The following is a 20,306-nucleotide window of genomic DNA, read 5'->3' as shown; positions in this document are numbered from 1 at the left end:
AACTGAGAGCACCACAGCAGAGCAACCAGCATCATTTCTGCCTGCCCCCAAACTGAAGGAGCTACATATTTAAACCAGAAAGGGGACAGTTTTATCAGAGGTGACTTTTGTGGCCACTAAACAACTAACTGAACGTGGACATCACCCACCCTGTGGCTCTATGCTCCTTGTGTGCTCTGTGGTGCTTCTCTGCTCTGCTCTTTGTAATTTCCATGGCAGGATAATTCCCAAAGTCAAAGTCATCCCTCTGGCTGACCTCCTTGGAGTGCCTATATTTGTGATGCTATTAAAAGATGTTATGAAGAGATGAACAGTTCCTCTTTCCAGGACACAGTATTTATAGCGCACCACTAACAGGTAAACCCTGTAGAGTCACCAGATCCCCCCTCCTCTGGATCGCTGGTGTACTTGGCAGTATTTGCACGTTCCTGGAAATAGAGAACTTGGGAGCAGCAGAAGGCAACCCCAGGACCCAGTGCCAGGCTAAGTCAGCCCTCACTGCAACTGCACATTGCCTAGAAAACAGGCTCGTGTGACATTTCCACGCCATGAGGCATGGCCAGGGCAGCAGCTCAGGTTGCCCGTCTTTAGGAGGAGATTCTGGAGAATCTTGGCCGAATTTCAGGCATCTGAACAACTTTCTGGGGAACCCACTTTCCTGGCGAGACCCACAGGTCTGAGCTCCACGGGCCAGCCCGGTGGGGCAGGTCGGGTTACCCTTCGCTGGGCCCCTCTGGGGCTGGAGGGGCCATCGCGGGGTGCAGGGCCGGGGGCAGTGCAGGGGCCGGGGGCGCAGCGCTTCCCGCAGCCCGGGGCGCACCGTGCGGGGCGCTCAGGGGTGGACCGGAGCGGAGCAGGGTGGAGCACTCCGGGGAGCGGTGCGGGAGGCGGCGCGGGGCTCTCGGGGAGGGGTGCGGTGCACACTGTGCGGTGCGCACTGTGCGGGTGGAGCGGTGGGATCGCTCCGACGGGCGGTGCGGTGCGGGCTGTGTCCGGAGGGCGGTGCGGGGTGGTGCGGGTGTCACCGGGAGGCGGTGCGGATCTCTCCGGAGGGCGGTGCGGGGCGGTGCGGATCTCTCCGGAGGGCGGTGCGGGGCGCGGCTCCGGCGGCTGCTCGCGACATGCGGGAGGGCTGAGCGGCGCTGCCGCCGCCGCCTGTCCCGGGGAAGGATGGCCTCCAATTTCAACGACATCGTGAAGCAGGGCTACGTGCGCATCCGCAGCCGGCGGCTCGGGGTGAGTGCCGCCGCCTGCCCCGGTTTGCCTCTTGTATTTATTTTTTCCCCTCCCTGCCGCTCCTTTGTCCTCTTTTTGCAGACTGAGCTCAGCGAGTGTCTCCGCAGGGACACAGGAAACAAATGATCGGGGGAGAAGAATAAAGGCACCTAAATATATAATAATATATAATGTACATTATATATATTTTTTCCGCTCTCTCCCCTCGGGAGACGGGGATGCTGGGCTGGGCTGGACTGGGCTGCGCTGCCTCCGCCTCCCGGCGCAGCGCTTCGCTCCGAGCGCCCCGGGCGCGGCAGCCCCGCCGGCTTCGGAGTGGGCAGTGCGGGGCTGGGGGTGGCAGTGCCCCCAGGACTGAGGGTCTGCGGCAGCTCTGAGGGCTGAGAGCTGCTCGGGTGCTGCTGTTCCTGCTGCAGGTTAGGTTTTGAGGTCTTACGTGGGACAGGTGAAGACCTTGCGATGTCTTCAAGGCTTTTTAAACTTCCTTCGAGTTGCGCAAAATGGAAATCCACAAAGCCCGCTTTAGCTCCGTATTTAATTTTAAACTCATTTTAAGGCTGTTCTTTGATTACCGTGGCGTGTCCCCAGTTTGGGTTGTAGGTTGTGGATATGTCGGTAGTGGCAGGGCAGTTCCCTGCTCCGTGGGATGGGATGTGCTCTGGAATCCTGGTCTGTGCCTCCAGTTCATGGGCTGCTGCTCCCGGGCTGCTGCTCCCTTAGGGAGCTCCTGGAGCCGCTCAGGCGATGGGAGCTGCTCCACATCTCCTGAGTCCCTCAGGGAGCCAGCGTGGCTTAAGGGGATGCACCTGGAGGGAGGCTTTGTGTATGGAAAATCTTTTCCTTAGTGTGTCTGCCACTCAGGACTGGAAAGGAATTAATTTCTTGTGTTTACTGAGAACTGATAGGTTGGCAGTTGAATGTCCATAGTGTGAGTTTTGCATCAGGGTTTGTGACGGGGTTGTGTGCATGGTCCTCTAAAAGCTTTTGCCGGCTCCTCCATGGTCAATGACTTCTCCACAGTTTTTGTAACTTGTGTCTCCCTGGCTTTTTCAGAAACAGGGAAGCATTTAAAAGCATCCCATCAGCCTGGTTTTCTTGTACCTGGAGTTGCAGGCACAGTTGATTGAGCTGTGTGATTCTGTGGCAGATGGAGATCACATCTTTACAAGAGGACTTGTAGTAAATTTAGCAGAATTAGTGTGCCATGACTGTCTTTTCATTACTGGATGTGTATTAGTGTTTAGTTTGCTGAAGCATAAACAGTGAGTAAGATTAAACTATTATACGTATTTCCATACTGTAACAGTGAAACTCAATGGACATGTGAATAAGGTGCTTCTAACTCTGAGATAGTTGTAATTTCTGTTAATGCCTGTGCCTTTCCTTTGTTAAGGCTTTCCAGACCACTCGGAGGGTGGTGGTGGTGGGGAAACATTAAATACCCTCTCAGGTGTGCATGTGACACCTGAGTGAAAAATAGGGGGAGAAATGGATAATGATAAAGAGCCCATGAGATGGAACAAATGTTAAATGTTTCCCTTGAAAAGGCAGTTTCTTTACTTGATCTCATTCCTTCTTTTTCCAAAGGTTTGTATCATTATCAGTGGCTGGAAAACGCAAAAGGGGGGATGAAAAGTGCTTTTGTGAAGGAGTCAAAGAGAAATCCCAGAGCGTTCCTTGGACCATAGATGTGTTAAAGTGCAGAGCCCTGAGTTGCTGCCCTTGGCTTGGGTCCTCTCTCCTGACAGCTTTCCCGTGCTGTGGAGCACCTTAGGGAGGGAAGGTGGTTGGGGCTGGGATCTGGCCATCACTGCTTTAGGTCTCCTGTGCTGTGGGGGAGAGGTGACCTTTTCACATCCTGGAAAATATGTAGTTTGAGCATGCTTTTCTCTCCTGGTAGTTTCCAGCTTGGAGTGTTGGCCCATGACTCAAGAACAGACAAGTTGAAATGTGGCTGCAGTTTCTTCCTGTAGCATTTTCTGAACTGCTTAAAATCCCAGACTCCTGATTTACAATACCCAAGCAGAAATGGGTAATCACAATTAACCCAAGAAAAATACTTTAGACCTTAAAATATTAACTTTCAAAAAGCTTTGCCATGCTGTGAAAACATTAGGAAGGACAAGCCTACTCCAGCCTTGTGTAGGACTTGTGTTTAATCGAGAAGGATTTCAGTGTGTAGTAAGGTGTAAGTGGGAGCTGTTAAAATACATCTTCACATTATGGTGGCACAGCTGTAATCAGTGCATTGTCTTTTCCAACTGAATCCAGCTCTGGGTTAGCCTCTGAAATACTGTGGTAATTCCATCACCAAGGGAACTAGGAGCAGAGCTTGTGTCTAAATTATGTCAAGAAATGACTCTTCAGAGTAACTGGGGTGCAGGTGCTGCGTTTGCAAAGGAAGGGGTGCAGAGAAGCAGCTTGCTCAAAGGCAAACCTCTTTTAAAAGGAACGTGACAGTTCTGGTAGGCCCTACTTTGTAATTTCAAGGTTGAAATTAGGCTAATTAGTTTTGTACCTGAACTCTTTCTACGCACTTTAAATATGTAAATTTAATATTATTTAATAGAATAGTTTCCATAGCAACATTTGTATCACATGTGTCTTCTGCAGAGCCAAATATATTCAGGGGAAAGCTCACTCTTTCTGATTCTCTCCATCCTTATAGGGAGAAAAATAATTCTCTCAGCCAATGGTGTATCTGTGTGTTCTGTCATTAGCAGTGATACAGAGGAGGTTGTGTGCTAGAAAAGTGCTGACAGTGGAAAAGCACAACCTTCCAGAGTTCTTTAAAACGGAGAAAATCAGCTTTGCTTTGTGAGAAGTGCTTCTGTCAGACCACCAGCCACTGGCCCTGTGTTTTGGGAAAGAGAACTCGTGCTCTTGCAGTCCCCTCTCAGCTGATGAAGTGCTTTGTGTCTGTATATGAAGCAGGGGAGTTGTTTTGTGGCCTCTGGATCTAAAAGGGCTTTTTTTTAGCTTACAGTTTTCAAATTGTGTCTCACTCTGTGGTACAGATGTGACCTTTCTGAGGGGGAATAAATTATGGAGATGTTTCCTTAAGGAAAGAAATGAGTTCTTGTCTTTCCATTTGTAGGGTGGGAGGATGTGCACTGCTTGTGGACACACTTGAGCTCTCATTTTAGGTTGGACTGGTTCAACAGAGTGTTCAAATAACAATTAAAAGTCAAAACAGGAACAAAGCCTTTAAATAGAGGGGTTTTGTAACACTGGTGAGCCTGAAGAGCATTACAAGGGAAAAGGCACTTGACAGACTTTGTTGAAATGCCACCAGCCCACCTCCCCCATGGGCTGGGAGGGTCCCAGTGGTGTGTGCTGGTTCCAGTTTCCCACTTTTATTGAACTCCCTGGTGTTAAGGCTGAGTTTCCCCTTCCTGCATCTGCAGCTAAACCCAGCTTTGCTGGATGCCACATTTGAATTGGAGCAAGGACTGTGGAGCACAGAAGCTGCTCTGAGGGGATGCCCTGCTGCTGCTGTTGAGCAGGAGTAAGTGCTGGAGGCTCCACGTGCTGGCAGGTGACATTCCCAAAGCCTGTTCCTCAGGCAGCACTCTTGGGGTGTTGATGCTGTGGCACCATGAAGGTGCTGGTGGTTCTCCTGTGTACAGGGCATTTGAAGATGATGCCATTCCTGTTGGAAGAGCCTGTGGGGTTTGCAGGCATCTCGCCTGTCCCTGCCTCTTGATGTATGGGAGCCTGCTGGAGCAAGATGCCGTGGGGTTGGCTGTCAGCTCTGAGTTTCTGGAATGCCTGTAGCACTCCCAGAGTGTCTCGTTGCATTAAGTGATGAAGTTCTGTTGCTGTCAGAGGGAAACAATCTCCTCGACGAGCAGCAACTGCCCTGAGCTGTCTTCAGCTGAAAGCAAATAGTGCTGATCTAACAGAAGGGCCTCAGAACCAGCTGAGATGGGCTGGTGGCCAGCAGAGATGTCTGTGTTAAGGACCTGTGCATGTTCACAGCTATGCCAAGCCTTGCACAGCCTGGTTTGGCTCTGCACAGTGTTCAGTTGACTAGAAAATACTGACTTCCAGAAACATCTCTCTGGCTTGTTTAGAAAATAGATGTCTTTATAGAGGGTGTGTCTGTGGTGCCTTACACATGGTGCTGCTTTCCAGGTGGGATTGGAACACCTTTCCAAGCAAACCTCTTAAGGTGAGACCAATATGACAGTAGTTTTTCTCAAACTTTGTCTGCTGTGAGCACATCTGGCTTGTGTGCAAGTATTTCCAGCTTACCCCCGTTTCTCAGACAGCATCACTTTTAAACCTCATCAGTATAGCAGGTTTATCAGAATGTGAGCTTTGTTCTGAGTGCTGTGGTGTTTGATCTCATGTGGTACAAGGTGGGTTAAAACTCTGTGTGTGCACTGCATTACTGAACAATCTTCCAGGAAAAATCCAACAGCAAGGATGGACAACATCTTTTACATTTTTGAGGCTTATAAATAGTTGTTGAGGCATCTGCAGTGTTTTGTTTTGTTATTAAACAAAAGAAGTGCAACATTGTGATGCTTTCTGCACTTTAACATTGGAACTGTTTCTGCTCCCTGATTATTTTCAACATGTTCTTCAGCTTGTCTGTGTCTTCGTTTCCTGGTGAAGATGCAAGAATTGGGCCAGTAAAACAGCTTTGTTTCTCACAGATACAGCAGGAGCCTTCCCAAGCCTCCCAGGTGTCTAAAAGCAGAATGGGAAATGCTGAAATAATTTGAAATTTAAGGTGAGCTGTATTCTAGAAGAGGACAAAGTTTTTCCCTTTATAAAAAAAAAAGTTATTAAAATTAGAGTACTATAGGACAACATGTGCTGCAGAATCAACATACGTGGATTGGTGATGTTGCCTGACAGAAAGGCATAAAACAAACAGTCCTGGCAATTTGTTGTTTTTGGAAAAGCTTTACAACCTATTTATCTCTATAAAACATCCACTATCACTAACTAGACACACTGGATGTTTACAACCCAGAAAAACCATCTGAACACTGAGACTAATGTGCAGAACTCTCAAAATTGAACGTTATTAACAGGCAGCCTGATTTATTCTTTTACTGCCATGATTTTATGACAGTATTTCCTGCATGTGGAGTTCTGGGAGTCTGTTCCACAAGTTTCTATTACTATCAAGTTATTGCAGGCTATTAAAACCACTCATTTGGGAGGATCCATTGACTTTTATGGAGCTGTGCAAACAGCCAAATGTCTGTTCCTAAAACGCAGGTCTGCACAGACTTCTTGATCTGTTTGTCGGAGAATAAAGAGGGAGAGAGGAGTAAAGTGTCATTTTTTTACCTGGCAATCTTATTTCTTGTGCCTCTGTCTGGAGAAGGAAGTGCTGTAATAGGTTTTTGCACAATCCTGTCTCGTGGGGTACCCTCCACTTTGCACTTGGGAGATGAGGCTCAGAACTGTTCTTGCTGCTGTATCTGTTTAAGAACCCTTCTAATTAAATCCACAGCCTGTGCTGGGGGCTGGCTGGAACCCCATCTGCTGGAGGCACGTCCTTGTTATGCAAGGAATGATCAGCCTCCTGTCTTTTAGAGAGGGTCCTCCTCGGAAATTTGGGCTGGATCCAGGAAAGGGATCTGAGCACCCCATGTGAGGGTTAGTGGTGTTGGAGCAGCTCCCAGAAGTGCAGTTTGACATTGCTAGTGGTGGCCCATGGAAGTGTCCTGAGGACATAGAGATCAGCCATTGTCCCCCGGGCTTCAGTCATGGCACACACATTGTCCAGCCTCTGGCATGTCCCTGCAGTGCTGCCTGGAGGGAATTCTGTCTGAATCCTCTGATGGGGCCAGATTTTCTGGGATCAAATGTGCAGATGACAGTTTCAAATGATGCCTTTCACCACTTCACTAAAGGTGGAGAAACTTCTGCCCATACATCTGGCAACAGGGCTGAAGATGAGCTGAGCTCATCCCAGACCCTCCTCCTTCCAACTGCACCTTCTGCAGGGCCCTTTCCTGGCCATGCTGGGGCTGTGTGAGACAGGGATTCAGCTTGTCCTGCTCAGTGGTCTTGCCCTGAGGACTGATGGAGCAGCGTCACTTGGTTTTTTGCACCTCTCTGGTCACTCTCCAAGTGGAGGGAAGGAGAGAAATGATCAGCAGTTGTGCCTCTGGAAGGAACTGGGTTGGTGCTGTTGATCTCACTGGGACAAGGACCACTTTAAGATACAGTAGAAACATTTTATGTGGGTGCCTCTGTTCTGAACACAGTTTAACACTGATCTGAACCAGCTTAACCAATCTCACTGAACTCCTGATCCTAGTGAAGTTTGGGAAGTCAAAATTCATAGTAACTGGGTCTCTTGGGAAAGATGTGGCTGCTGGAACAGCAACAGTGGGATTGCTCCCTCTTTAGTGTGAACCTTGTTGAGGACAGAAACTGGATCTGTGAGTGTCCAGTTTCTTTGCTGGATGGGTCTGACAGGCCCAAAACATCTTAATCACATCAGAGGGAAGGAATGTGGTGTGAGGGGTGTCCTCCAACACAGAATGAGGGCACTCTGGCCAGCCCCAGCAGGAATTTGCAGAGGTTTAGTCTTCAGCTTGTGACAGGAGGGAGCTGATGCTGCCATGGCTGCGTAGCCTGTTGTTTGTTCCTAGGAGATGTTTAAGTGGAGTAATGTGAGCAGCGCTCCAAAATTTCCGAATTAATTATAAAACTCTGTGAAAAAAAAAATTCTTAGTTTCTGGATTGCCTACTTCTTACTTTGGTAATGCTTTACAGGTAATATTAAACTTCCACCTGAAATGAGGAGGATGTTAATCTTCATGTATTTGTGTGGGGTGAGAAGTTACATGTTGGGCAGCGGAAAGATTAAAGTGGGAAAATCCAACAATTCTGTGCCATGGAGTGTTCCTCAGGAAACATGTAATTTAATCTTATTGCAGATAATTTGTTTTAGAACTATATGGGAAAACTTCTTCTTCATGCTTAGGAGGCTGGAAAACTTTTATATAGTTTAAGACTTGTCCACTTCAGCAAAAATTTTTGATTGTCAAAAGCTTTCGTGGTTTTCTGTTCCTGATTTTAATTAAACTGACTTCTGTGGAAACTTCATTGAGAAGATTGGTGTGGAACGTTCCAAATGACATGTACTTTTACAAGTTTTGCATAGCAGTGTTTCTGTGAAACCCTGTGGGAGGAGAGGTAAAGTGGGGGAGAGACAATCTGCAGGACTAGAACCATATGGTTGAAGAGCTTGGTGCTTGAACAAGCGTGCCAGGAAGTTAATATGGGGATTTGAGAGCCTGAGCTGTGAAAACTGGAAAGAAGAATGATGTAAGGCTGGGGGAGGGGGTGAGGAGAAGGAAAAGTTGCCTGCCTGTATCTCCATTTGAAGCGGCTTTCTTAATAAACCCCTTGTGTTTTATTAACACCTATGCAGCTCCTTTCGGTGTGGAAGGCTCGAGACAGAGCAAAACTGAACAGATTTCTCACACAACAACTTCAACCTCCAAGATACTAAGCCCACTGGAAATTGATAGTTTTAGCAAGCTGTTAAATAAGGTGTTAGAACATATTCACGGATATTAAGATTTCTTACTGCTTGGAACTTGTCAGAGGCAGCAGGGATAGGATTCAGAACATTGCTTGGAAAGTTTGAGCTTTATCCTTGAGCTAAGGGGGAGAATAAGCAGTAAATGTTCTTCCAGCCTAATGCAGCTCCATCTGGTTTCTGCCATTGGGTCCATGAGCAAGTCCCTTTGGATTCCCTCTGTTGGTGGGATCTCAGTCCAAGTCAGTAGGGATATTTATGGGGTTACCTCTGGAACTGAAGCAAAGATGTTGAGCAGGAGGAAGGTGAGCAGTGCTTGCCATTTGGGCACCTTTGGAGGACCAGGGTGCTCAGCACTGTTCTGGGTGAGTTACAAGAAGGTTTTGCAACTCACATGGTGGAATTACATTTTGTTTCTTCTCTTAAGGTATCCTAATTTTTGCCTTGTGCAAACAGGATGGAGAAGCAAAGGTCTTAATTTGTTTCCAAAAAACCGCTCTAAAATCCCCCAAAATTAAACCTGAGAACTATTCCTGTTTTTCTCCAAGAGATTATGCAGATCAGGATTTGGAGTATGAAATTCCTGTTTTGGTGGTGGCCCATTTTAGGAGCAGGAGCAGCTTTTCTTGTGCTTTCCAGCCTATGTTTTCTGATAAATTACCTTCCATGTTCTTCCCTGGAAGATGGGCTTATTTTGTGAAGCAAAACTATGACATTCTAAATTTGCCTTTTTTTCATAAACTGGATTAACTAGTAAACAAATGGTTCTTACCCATTTGCTATCTTGTTCTAAAGGTATTTTATTTTAACAAGTTTAATGCAAACCTGACCAGAACACCCTTTTTCTCCTGCTTTTATCTCAACACTTCCCTGATCTGCTGGTTGTGGATCCCAGTTCTCTTTTTCCCTCTTTCCTCTTCCTTTTGTAGACAGAAGTCTCTGTGGTGTGACTGCACCAGCTCTGCATAGAGAAGGGCGTGTCAGGAATGATTGTAAAGGCAGTAAAAGGAAATGAAAAGCTGATTATAAACAGGTGAAATTTAGTCTTTGGTGATTTTGCTGCCTTTTCATCATCAGTTCATTTCGCAGTGTGAAGGTAATTCTCCTGCTGCTGGATGTGACCATTGCCCTGAAGTTGCATCAGTGATAAATTAACATTTTGCAGTGTTTGTGGAAACACTTGAAAGAAAGTAACAGATGCAAGGTCTGCTCTTGAGACTGACATCTTAATTTGAGGCTGACATCTTAATTTGATGTTTGTGCAGTTTTAGGTATACCATGGAAGATGATGGACTGTTCCTATTATCTTTTTGTCTGACTTTATCAAGTGCTGTCAGAAATACCAGTGGAAGCTCAAGCTATTGGAATGAATAGTATTTTGCTTTTCTTTACTGAAAATAACGTATCTTGTTTCAATTCAGAAGATCAGTTGGGTAAAATCAGTGGTATTTTTTCCCCAGTGAACATAATGTAGGAGGTTAAAGTGTCCCTTTACTTGCCAAGTAATGTTTGTCTGGGGAACTATGAACGCCCTGTGGTTGGCAAAGGAAAATTTCCTCTAAATGGTCTCACTAATGTCTCCACGGGGTGAGGATGGATGTTAGCTGATTGTTCTGAATTAATGCATCCCATTGAGTGGCAGACTTTTGGCACGGTGCTTATGGTCAAATATAAGTGGCTATTCTCTGTTAAATGAAGTAGTGCAAATTAAGACAGGGCTTTTATAGACTTTTTTAATGCAGCTTTCTTGGGGATGGTGTCTGCCTAAATGTGAGTGAACTCTTGAACTCTTTCTTTAATTCTTGCTGCACAGCTGGGGATATGAGAAATTAATTTGAGTGGGGTTTGTCCATTTGAACTAATGTGAGGATTAGCCTGAGCAAAAGCAAGAGGACTGCAAGAGCCAGTGGAAAGTTGGAGTCCACCAGGGAAATATTGGCTCTGGAATCCTCATTTTAAGTTAATATTAGTCCCTCCACTCCCAACTTGAAACAAATAGAAAAAAAAACCAATAAACAAACAACACCTTCCCCCCATCCTCAGGTGAACCTTTCCTGGTGAACTGACTGAATTTTGGTTCTAAAATATTGGACAAACTGGTGACATGTTTCATCTGGTGAGTAGCTTTAAACTTGTGGCAGATCCCACTCTTCTGTGCAGGATCCAGTTCATGTCCAGGATGGAATCCCTCTGCTGATCCCTTTGGCATCTGCTCTTAGATCCCTCTGTGCACCTACCTGCAGGAATTCGGGATACAGAGTCATGGGATGGGTCAGGCTGGAAGGGCCCACAGGGGTCACTGGTTCCACCTTCCTTCTCCAGCAGGACCATTCCCAAGCACATGGATTGTGTCCAGATGGTTGGGAATATCCCCATTGAAGAGACTGCAAACCCTCCCTGGTCTCTGTTCAGTGCTTGGTCACTGCACAGCAGAGTTCTTCCTCCTGTCCAGATGGAACTTCCTGGGCATCAGTTCCTGCCCGTTCCTCTTGTGCCATTGTTGGGCACCCCCGAGCAGAGCCTGGTGCATTTTGCCCCTATAGCCTGTATAATGAAAGTAACCAAGTCAGATATTTAGTGACTAAAAAAGGAAGAATCCCAAAGGAAGAATCCCATAATTCATGGTGGTCATCATAAATTATTCTGCAGTTCCCTAATTCTGGCATGATATTAATGGTGTTGCTTCCCAGGATTTGTGCTGATGGCCTGGCCCAGCAGGACACATCCAGCTGCACATCCAGCTGCTGTCAGCGTGAGCTGGCTACACAGAGTCAGCCTTTAGTTGCACTGAAGCCTTTACTATTTTCTCTTCCTCATTACAGTCCTAGGCTGATTTTCTCCTATCCAGTTTCATGCCTAGAATTAACTGTGCCCATATAAAGCTTAGCAGATGTTCAAGGAGCCAAATCGGATACTGAGCTCCAGTCTGGCTTTTTTTAAGCTGTCACTGGCAAGAGAAGGTTTCTGCTCTAAGTGCTTCTTGGCTCTTCTTTTGGAAGGGCTCTTCTCTAATGGCCTTACACAGCCCAGAATCTCTCTGTGTGATTTTAAAAAGACCCCAACAAACCAGCAACCCTATACTTTGAAGGCTGTAGGTCCTTTAAAAAGGGCCTGAAAGTGGAAGGATATTCCCAGTAATGCTCTTTCTAGTGGTACTCCATCCAACTCACCATTTTTGCAGGAAGAGCAGATGGAGGTTCAAGTCTTGCTTTTAAAGTCTTTTAGGTCTTGAAATTCCAGGTAGTCATTAGAGAAACTGAAAAATGGAGTCATGTTCTGTTTTGCCCACACCAAACTGCACAACTTCTTATCAATTTCATCTCCTGTCGAGTTTATTACAGTGCCATTTATTTACCCATCACTTCATCACCAAGTCTCCTGGGAGTTGCAGACAAGGAGCACCTGCCAGTGCAGATTCAAGGCACCGAGTAGAGGAGGGAAAGAAATGACTCCCATGCAAAACACAGGTGATACCTGTGGGATAAGCAAGGTTTAAATCCAAGCCCTGTTGTCTTGAAGACATTTTTCTTTAGCAGCTCTCAGTGTCCAGTTCCAGGTGCCAACCTCCTGGGTGCTCTGCACTCCTGGAGCCCTTTCCCTGCCCCCTGAGGTCCACAGTGCTGTTTCAGGCGTCTCCCCTGCGCTGTCTGGGCTGAACCATAGAGTTCTGCCAAAACCCTCAAAAAGATTGTATATCAGAGAGATTTCACTGATAAAGTGCTTCATCCTCTGGCCAGGATCTGTGAAGAAGATGTCTCTGAACTCCAGACTTGCAGCTGCTGATTGCACCAGCAGTTAAAGGGTATATTGCTGCAAATGCTCTATTGACAGTTGCAATAATTCACTGTAAAGGGCTCTCAAAAGCTCCCAAGTGTCCCTTCAGAACTTCTTAAAAGAATAATCCTCCAGCAGGCTGGGATATATCAGCAAATTCCTTCTTGTCCTTTAGTGAGCCTATTCCATCCAGAAATCTGTCCGAGGTGCCAGCAGCAGTTTTGTGGAGCACTTTTCCCCCCTTTGTCTGACCAGTGACTAATCTGTGCCAGTTACAGGTAACACCTGTAAAATGGTGCTTGTGTTTCCCTGTCACTGCTCATTGGGACAGAGCACAGCAGGGACACCAAGTGAAGCAAATACTCCAATTCTGGGCTGGCAGGTAATCCTGGGGGAGCTGTTCTGTTGGCTGAGATGCTGCTCCTCAGCACCCTCGTGGCTTGGACAGTGGGGCCCAGATCACAACACACAGACTTTCACCTATTGAGGATATTTGGGCAGTAAATCTTGTCAGTGGAGTGAATCTCATGTAATCATGAAGGACCAAAAAAAACCCAACAACAAGATTTAGAACAAAGCTGCCTTCTAACTAGTGTGCCAAATGGGAATGCATCTGCAGGCTCAAATCCAGCTGTTTGGTGGTTTAAACCAAGACTGCAGGAATGGCTTTGAGTTCTGAGCCTGAACCATCAACAAAAATCCCACTTCTGGTTGTTACAATTCCAGTAGGGAGGGGAGGGGTATTGAAGAGAAAATACTGATTAAAATGCCTCGTGCTTGAGAGCAGCAGACACCTGTTGTGACTTGCATTAACAAGAGTAAAAAGTGTATAGATTCATAAATATCTGCCAGGAATTTCTTTGTGCACTGGCCTTACAGCAAGTTCTGGCCAGTCCCAAAGCTGGATTGTGTAACTTGATGAAAAAACTGCAATACTGAGCAATATTGTGCATTGTGAACATTCTGAATGTAATCACAGGGCCAAGATTGCAGCCTCATTCTCTATTAGCAGCTGTGGATGACTTCCTAGTGGAAAATATTGTTTGTGAAGACTGAATGAGGGGAAGGAGTGAGCTTTATCGCTCCACAAATGTGTTTCTTCTCAGGGGAAGGAGAAATCTAGATTATTTTCTTTAGTGCTTCAGAGAAGAAAATAGCTCGATGTAAACCAGCCTTGATTTATGTAGTCATTATAACCTGATCACAATGAATAATGCAATATTGCTGACTCATAACACACATTAAATGGGTATTCAGGGAAAGGGGGATTGTCTTGTTGCCAAGTGCAGAGATGTCTTTACAGACAACTTTTACCATCCAGTGGTGCAGTCCACATGCATTGTTTAAGTCCTGCTGAACACAGGACAAGTTAGGTTTGTGATTCTTCCTAGTGATCTACCTGTTTGTAATATTTTTCATTTTAGACTTACATCGTGGTTTTTCAGAATTAAATAGAGCTTAATGCTGCTGTCAGTACGGGGATGAAGTGGGTGTGGGGCAAAGCTGGGCTGAAAAAGTAGAGGCAAGTCATAATTTATGGGGAAAACAGATTCAGATTAAGCAGTTCTAGTTTGGGAACTCCTGGAAAGATTGTGGGGTCTTCACACAGTCTCATTCAGCATCAAACCTGTTGATGCCCAGAGCTGTTTACTAGAAAGTGTCCTGCAGCTTTTCCTGAGGAAGCAGCTTCCTGATGGAAATCTGCTTCAGACATGTCTGAGGAGGGAATAGAATTTAATACATGAGCTGCAATCTGCCTTTGTTGGCACTGGTTCATTTTTCTACAGGCACAGCAAAATTCTAGATCCAGTCTCCTCATGTTTCCTTTGAACTACAAATTCTGTTTCAGGACTCCTACCAACCTTTTGACTCAGAAGTGAGATATTATGGCATTTTTTTAAATAGAAGAATTAAGATCCAGACCCTTGGCAGTTGCTGGCTGATTGCCTGTGTGAACAACTCCCTGTTGGAAGGACCTTGTACCTGGAGCTCCAGCCCACTGGAGACTCCCTGGAAGTCCAACAAAATGCTCAACTAATTGTCCATGTGCAGCTGAGGTCCTTCAGTGTGTGAGCTTCCCACCAGCCTTGCCTAAAGTGGCAGCGTTTTTTCCCTACAGAAAAGAAAAAGCCCAAGTTCAGAAGAGACTGTGAAGTCACTTGAGCTCTTGTGCTGTGCTTTTACTGGATTATCTCTTTCTAGAGTTTATCAGAGTCACAAATGAGTTCCTGGCAATAGCCCAGGGTTTCTGGAAAGCCTCCCAAGCTGCATGAGAGAACTTGTAGCTACTGCTTTTAAAAAAGCAGAGTTTGTGTTTATTTGACAGCAAGTTCACTGTCCTTGTAAATGCAGCTCATTGGAATTCTTTGTTTTGGGGCAAAGTGCAGAAAAACACAACACTTGAATAAAACAAGGCAGCTTTCCCTAAAGGTTCACTTGTTCACGGAGGAGGAATTTGCCAGATGAGACTTTGTGCTGCTGTTTCTGACCTCTGGATCCCTCTTAAATAACAAACAAATAAGGGATTGTTTGGCTCTGATCCAATTTCTAAAAATTTGGCTATTTCCAGATGCTTTTTTAGATCAGTTCCTGAATAAAAGCATTGAGGGGTGACGTAAACTTGCTTTGGACTGAAATGCAGATTTTAGTTTCTAAAGTCAAATGTTTTGTGTGGAACAACTTGTGCTTCATGTATAAAGAAGGACATTTTAGGCACTTGGAAATCCAGCTCTTGGTGATTTTGCTCTTCTGCTCAGCTGGGAGGTGGTGGGGACTGACAGGTCTCCCTCTCCAGCCCTGTCTCCAGGACACTCCAGGGTTTGCATCATAATGTAGGACAGCAAGACTCTGGTTTCAGTTTCCCTGTCTGCATGAGAATATTCCCAAATCCCAACTGAATTATAAGGCTCAGAAAATCAGAAGAAATGTTTCCACTTTACTCAGCCAGATGCCAGCCCTGGAAGTGTCCAAGGCCAGGCTGGATGGGGCTCTGATCAACCTGGGCTAGTGGAAGGTGTCCCTGCCCGTGGCAGGGGGTGGAACTGGGTGGTCTTTAAGGTCCCTTCCAACCCAACCCATGCCATGGCTCCAAGCTAACCAGTTCCAGCTGAGCTCAGTAGCCCCTTTGCTGCACAGTGTCTTTCCAGCACCAGAAGGAACATGGGAATGAGGGGCAGGAATCCAGATACTTGGATCGCATCATTCCTTTGAAGTCACTTCTTTGACTTCAGTTGTGGTAATGATTTATAGCAGATGATCTTTGGAGCCCAAAATAGAACTGTCTTGACGTGACCTTGGACATGGATATTGGATCACCTCTCTGGGTTTGGGGTGATGCACTTCATAAAGAGTCACATTATTTACCTGGAGTTTTTCTAGTACCCGCTCTGTGAGGAGCTGGAATTTTCAGGAGAGACCATGGAGAGTAGATGCTAATTTTTGATACTTGAATTCAATCCTGAGTTAGACTTTCTGAGGATCTCTCATGGGGAAAACTTGGTAAGTTTTAGGTGTTCTGTAAATGACAGCTATTACTGTTGTCTCTCAGCACATCAGATCCCCAGTTGCTGTTTGGATTATCTAATCACTGTCAGCCCCAGTGTTTGCAGTGGAAGTAATTACAGCGGTGCTTTCAACTAATTCCTATTCATGGAGTAGTAGTGAAAATGTTGATTTGAGGGATAAATGAGCTCAGCATTCATGATGGAAGAGGCACCTAAAGAGCATTTGGGGCTGGTTCTTGTTGCTGCTGTCAAAACAGCTGTAGCAACACAAACAGCCCAGGTGCTGTCTTCAACTTGAAGAAACACTGACAAGTTTGAGGCACGTGCTAGACCGTGGTGGCATCAAGGACCTGATTTGTAGCTCCTAACAGGGTCGTGATGAGCTCCTGTCTAGGGCACAGCATCGTCTCTTCTGTGCATTGACTGCACTGAAGGGCTTTCAGCACTCCTGGGGAGATGCTGCCCAATTGGGGAGGTGTGTTCAGGGGTCTCACCACTTCCCCCTGCAGTGAATTTGTGCTGTGAACTACTTGTTAATGGCTGGTCTGATTATTTTCTTTGAAATCACACTGATTTTTGGTGGCAGTTTTGATTTATTTCTGACTTACCAGGTGTTAGTTTGGAATTACTGATTAAGTGTGGGCTGTGAACAGTTGGCAAGGCTTGTAATTCTTCCCTTCTGCACTGTGGTTTCAACGTAAGGGGATGGGAGAAAGTGCCCTACAGTTAAAGAATTGCAAGAAATGGTGACAGAAGGTGGAGAGAGAAGTGTCTTAATGCTGTAGATGGAAAGGTGATTTTTCAACCACTCTGCACAGTCAGGCTGTCTGTCCCAAATGACTTGGATTTAAATTCAGCCAGACCCTGGAGCAAAATTCCAGTTGTCAGAATGGTCCTAAGTTCTGCAGTGAATTGATGTGCCTTCTTCATTGCCAGCAATTCAGTTCCTTCTCCCTTATGTATCCTCAGTTCCCCTTATCCATGGAATATACACGTGGAGTGTCACCTCTCATGCCTGTGCAGTGGAAGGTCCATTCCTTACTGTCTGCTCAAGCTTTCTTCACATCTGCCTTAAGCATGCAAGACAAAAAGCAGGAACAAATCCACAGGGAAAAATGTGTCACTGTTTCCTAGAAAACCCTGCATTCATTTGCAGGCATAATCACAGCTCTTCCTCCCAAGCACCTTCCTAAGAAATTCTGGTTGTATTTTAATTCCAAAGAAATAGGATGTAACTAACCCTTAGCTTAGTTTTGTGTTTTCTCTAAACTGTTGAGAGTCATTAATTGTAGCTCCAGAGCAACAGCTGATTTATGAGTTTAACTTCTATGTGAATATTGGTGATAGTCAGGCCACTGAAGATGCCAAGTTTACTCTCCTGTGTTTCCAGATTTACCAGAGATGCTGGTTAGTATTCAAAAAAGCTTCAAGCAAAGGACCAAAGAGGCTGGAGAAGTTCTCAGATGAACGAGCTGCTTACTTCAGATGCTACCACAAGGTAAGACACAAGATTGGTTCTCAAACTTTCGTTATTTATTGTAATATCAAGAATAAAATCTAAAGTTTACATGTATTAGTTGGCCTGAAAATTGGAACTTTTAAAATCCATTCATATGTCCTTTCACTCAGTGAAGTAGAGGCAGAGGGAGTGTTCTATTTTCTGCTTTGGAGCAAGCATCTTGCTAAGCAAGTGGAAAATAACTTTATTTTTAAAGCAGCTGCCCTTTCCTCTCCTCAGCCCTTGAAACTCAGGTCTGAAATACTTTGCAGTGGCTGCTGCTCTTCATATGGATAGTAACAACCATCCAAGGAAACATGTGAATTCAAAAAGCTGGGCACTTGGAGGTTCCCATTTTAGTAGGATTTTGCATCTGTGGGAAGACAGTACCAGCTGCAGACAAGGACAATGTGCACATTTTTCTTGCAATAATGATGTGAAAACCTTTGTTAAATTCATCAGCGTTAAAAGAATGAAGTTTTTCCCTCCAGTCACTTCTCCAGAATTTTGTGCATCTCTCATAGTTCACATTCACCTGTGAATTTACAAGTGTAATTCTCCTGGGCATGGAGATGAGAATAAGAAACCTTTTAATGTATAATCATTGGTGGCAACAGTTTGATGTACTGGAAGATGAGGAATTATGTGCGAGCTCAGCTTGAGGGTGATCTGCACTTACTCACTTTGACACACATTTAGGAGATCTTGAGGGAACACTGACCCTGACTTCAGACTTGTCTGTCCACATGCCATGGATTCTGTAGTTGATTGGTCATAAAACCTGTGGCTGTTTCTAATAAGTCAGGCCCAGAAATAGTTCATTCAAAGTTATATTAAGCAACTTTGAGAAGCAATGAGTAGTGCATTTGTTTCATTTGTTATGTGGGAGACAGTTGCCAGCTTTGTGTGAAATCCTGCATTTCCCTTAGTGTGACTCTCCCAGTTAGTGCTGCAAATCTGTGTTTCTTCCTTTGTATTAATGCAACATTTTAGCAGCACACACTGCTAACTTGGAGTTCCCACTGGGCAACAGATATGAAATCCCAGAGGAATCTAAAAGAGGCTGCACTTTGTTCTCTTCTTTCAAGAAGTTCTATAGGTTAGCCCATATTTGCACAAATATAACCCATCAGCAGTCTGGGTCTGCACACTATAAAGCATCATGGCAAGTCTCACTACCTTGGAGGGATTTTCAGCTTTAAGTCAAGCTTAGTCTAGATGTAACAGTTTCTTAATTTTAAAGTATTACTTTCATAAATTTAATTTCTTGGTTTCTCTAATAGCTTATTTGACAGGAGTAAACGATGGTCAAACTCCACCATCAGTCACTGGGAATCAACTCTTTGCTTTAGTGGCTGCACAGATCATGTTTTCTGCTTCTGAAAGCTGAAACTGTGTGTAATCAGAGCTGTGATTTAATAGTTACAGATATTACAGCAAACCCTAGTCTTGGCTGAAGTCTCAAGAGACATTGTCAGAGCAGTAGGACACCTTACACATGTATTTTGTCTGTTTTTTTGTCAGAATTTTGCCACTTGTAGACTCATAGAATAGTTTGGGTTGGAAGGGATCTCAAGCTCATCCAGTCCCATCCCCTGCCCTGAACAGGAACACCTTCCACTGTCACAGGTTGCTCCAAGTGCCATCCAGCCTGGCCTTGGACACTTCAAGGATGGGGCAGCCACAGCTTCTCTGGGCAGAAGGAAGGTCTAAGCCCATGTGTCTTGAGGGGAAGTGGGCAGAGAAATGTTTGCCTTTCAGAGGAGTAAAACACTTTAGAGTGCAGTGTGGTTTCCTGACAGTACTGCTTCCAGGGAGGAACTGATAGATTATATCCTAAATGTCCTCTTGAGGCTCAGCTGGGGCAACTGAGCTCTGAGTCTAAAGCTGAGGACAATCCAGGTGATGAGTCTGAGCTTATATGTTTGGTTGGTGCCTGGGACCTGCTGAACTCCAGCTCCAATCTCTCCCTCTCTTCCCCTGAACCTCTCTGCTTCAGGCCCCAAATGGTGGGGTAATTGCTGAGGTTTCTTTCTCCCAGAGGAGCCTGTAATCCTTCTGTGTAAACCAGAGGGATCTCCCTTCCCAGCACTGTGCCAGCCTGGATGCTGTGGATGTGCTTGCTGAGAGGCTGGGCAGTGATCTCTGCCCTGACAATGTTGCCACTGGCATTTGTTCTCCACGTTTATCGCCCCTCTTTGCTGCACTGGAGTGATGCCCAGTGGGGAGGGTTAAATGAGGTTGCCCAGGGCAGTGGGGGGTCCCTTCTGCAGTGCTGCCATTGCCACTGGGGCTCTGCAGTGTCCCTGTTTGTCCCCTGGGATGGGGAGCTGTTTTCTGGTTGTAGTCACCAGCTCTCCAAGTTGACAGGTCCTTGTTTATTTTTAACAAACCTCACTGAGAGGAACCTAATGAATATTAAACAGTGTTTTCTGGGCAAAATGCGTTCACTTACAAAGAGCAGAGGTGGATAAAAATTAGTTTCTTTTTGAAATAACCCTTGTAAATGTGTGAAATTCTAAGGTGGTGAATGATGCAGCTTCTAACAGTATTAAATATGAGCTGTTGAAAAAAGTGAACATGTCACTGCTGCTCTGTACCACTCTGTGGATGAGCTGATTCTTATGAAAACCATAGTTAATTATTAATAAAACCCACAACAAATAATGAATATGACAGAGCCTTGCACTGTCACTACTTGTCACCCACTTTTGGTGGTATCGAGACATCACCTAGAGGTGTGGGACAGTCCCTGCTGGTTTGGTACACTTTG

At 45.5% G+C, this 20,306-nt stretch overlaps 1 protein-coding gene across 3 annotated transcripts in view; it reads left to right on the top strand.

Annotated features, from left to right (window-relative positions):
• The first annotated feature begins 1,033 nt into the window (after positions 1 to 1,033).
• Positions 1,034 to 20,306, top strand: part of DOK5 (docking protein 5) — a 37,592-nt gene continuing 18,319 nt past the window's right edge. Inside the window, exons 1-2 of one of the 3 annotated variants that reach the window (XM_071573039.1) lie at positions 1,034 to 1,236; positions 17,426 to 17,533. In XM_071573039.1, the coding sequence (XP_071429140.1) occupies positions 1,171 to 1,236; positions 17,426 to 17,533 (174 nt within the window). In that variant the 5' untranslated portion in view covers positions 1,034 to 1,170. The remainder of the gene's footprint in view (positions 1,237 to 17,425; positions 17,534 to 20,306) is intronic. The other 2 variants (XM_071573037.1, XM_071573038.1) reach the window with 2 other exon arrangements.

Source organism: Pithys albifrons, chromosome 18 (assembly GCF_047495875.1).
Source record: "Pithys albifrons albifrons isolate INPA30051 chromosome 18, PitAlb_v1, whole genome shotgun sequence".
NCBI classification, from domain to species: domain Eukaryota; kingdom Metazoa; phylum Chordata; class Aves; order Passeriformes; family Thamnophilidae; genus Pithys; species Pithys albifrons.
This window is presented reverse-complemented; position numbering and strand designations above follow the sequence as displayed.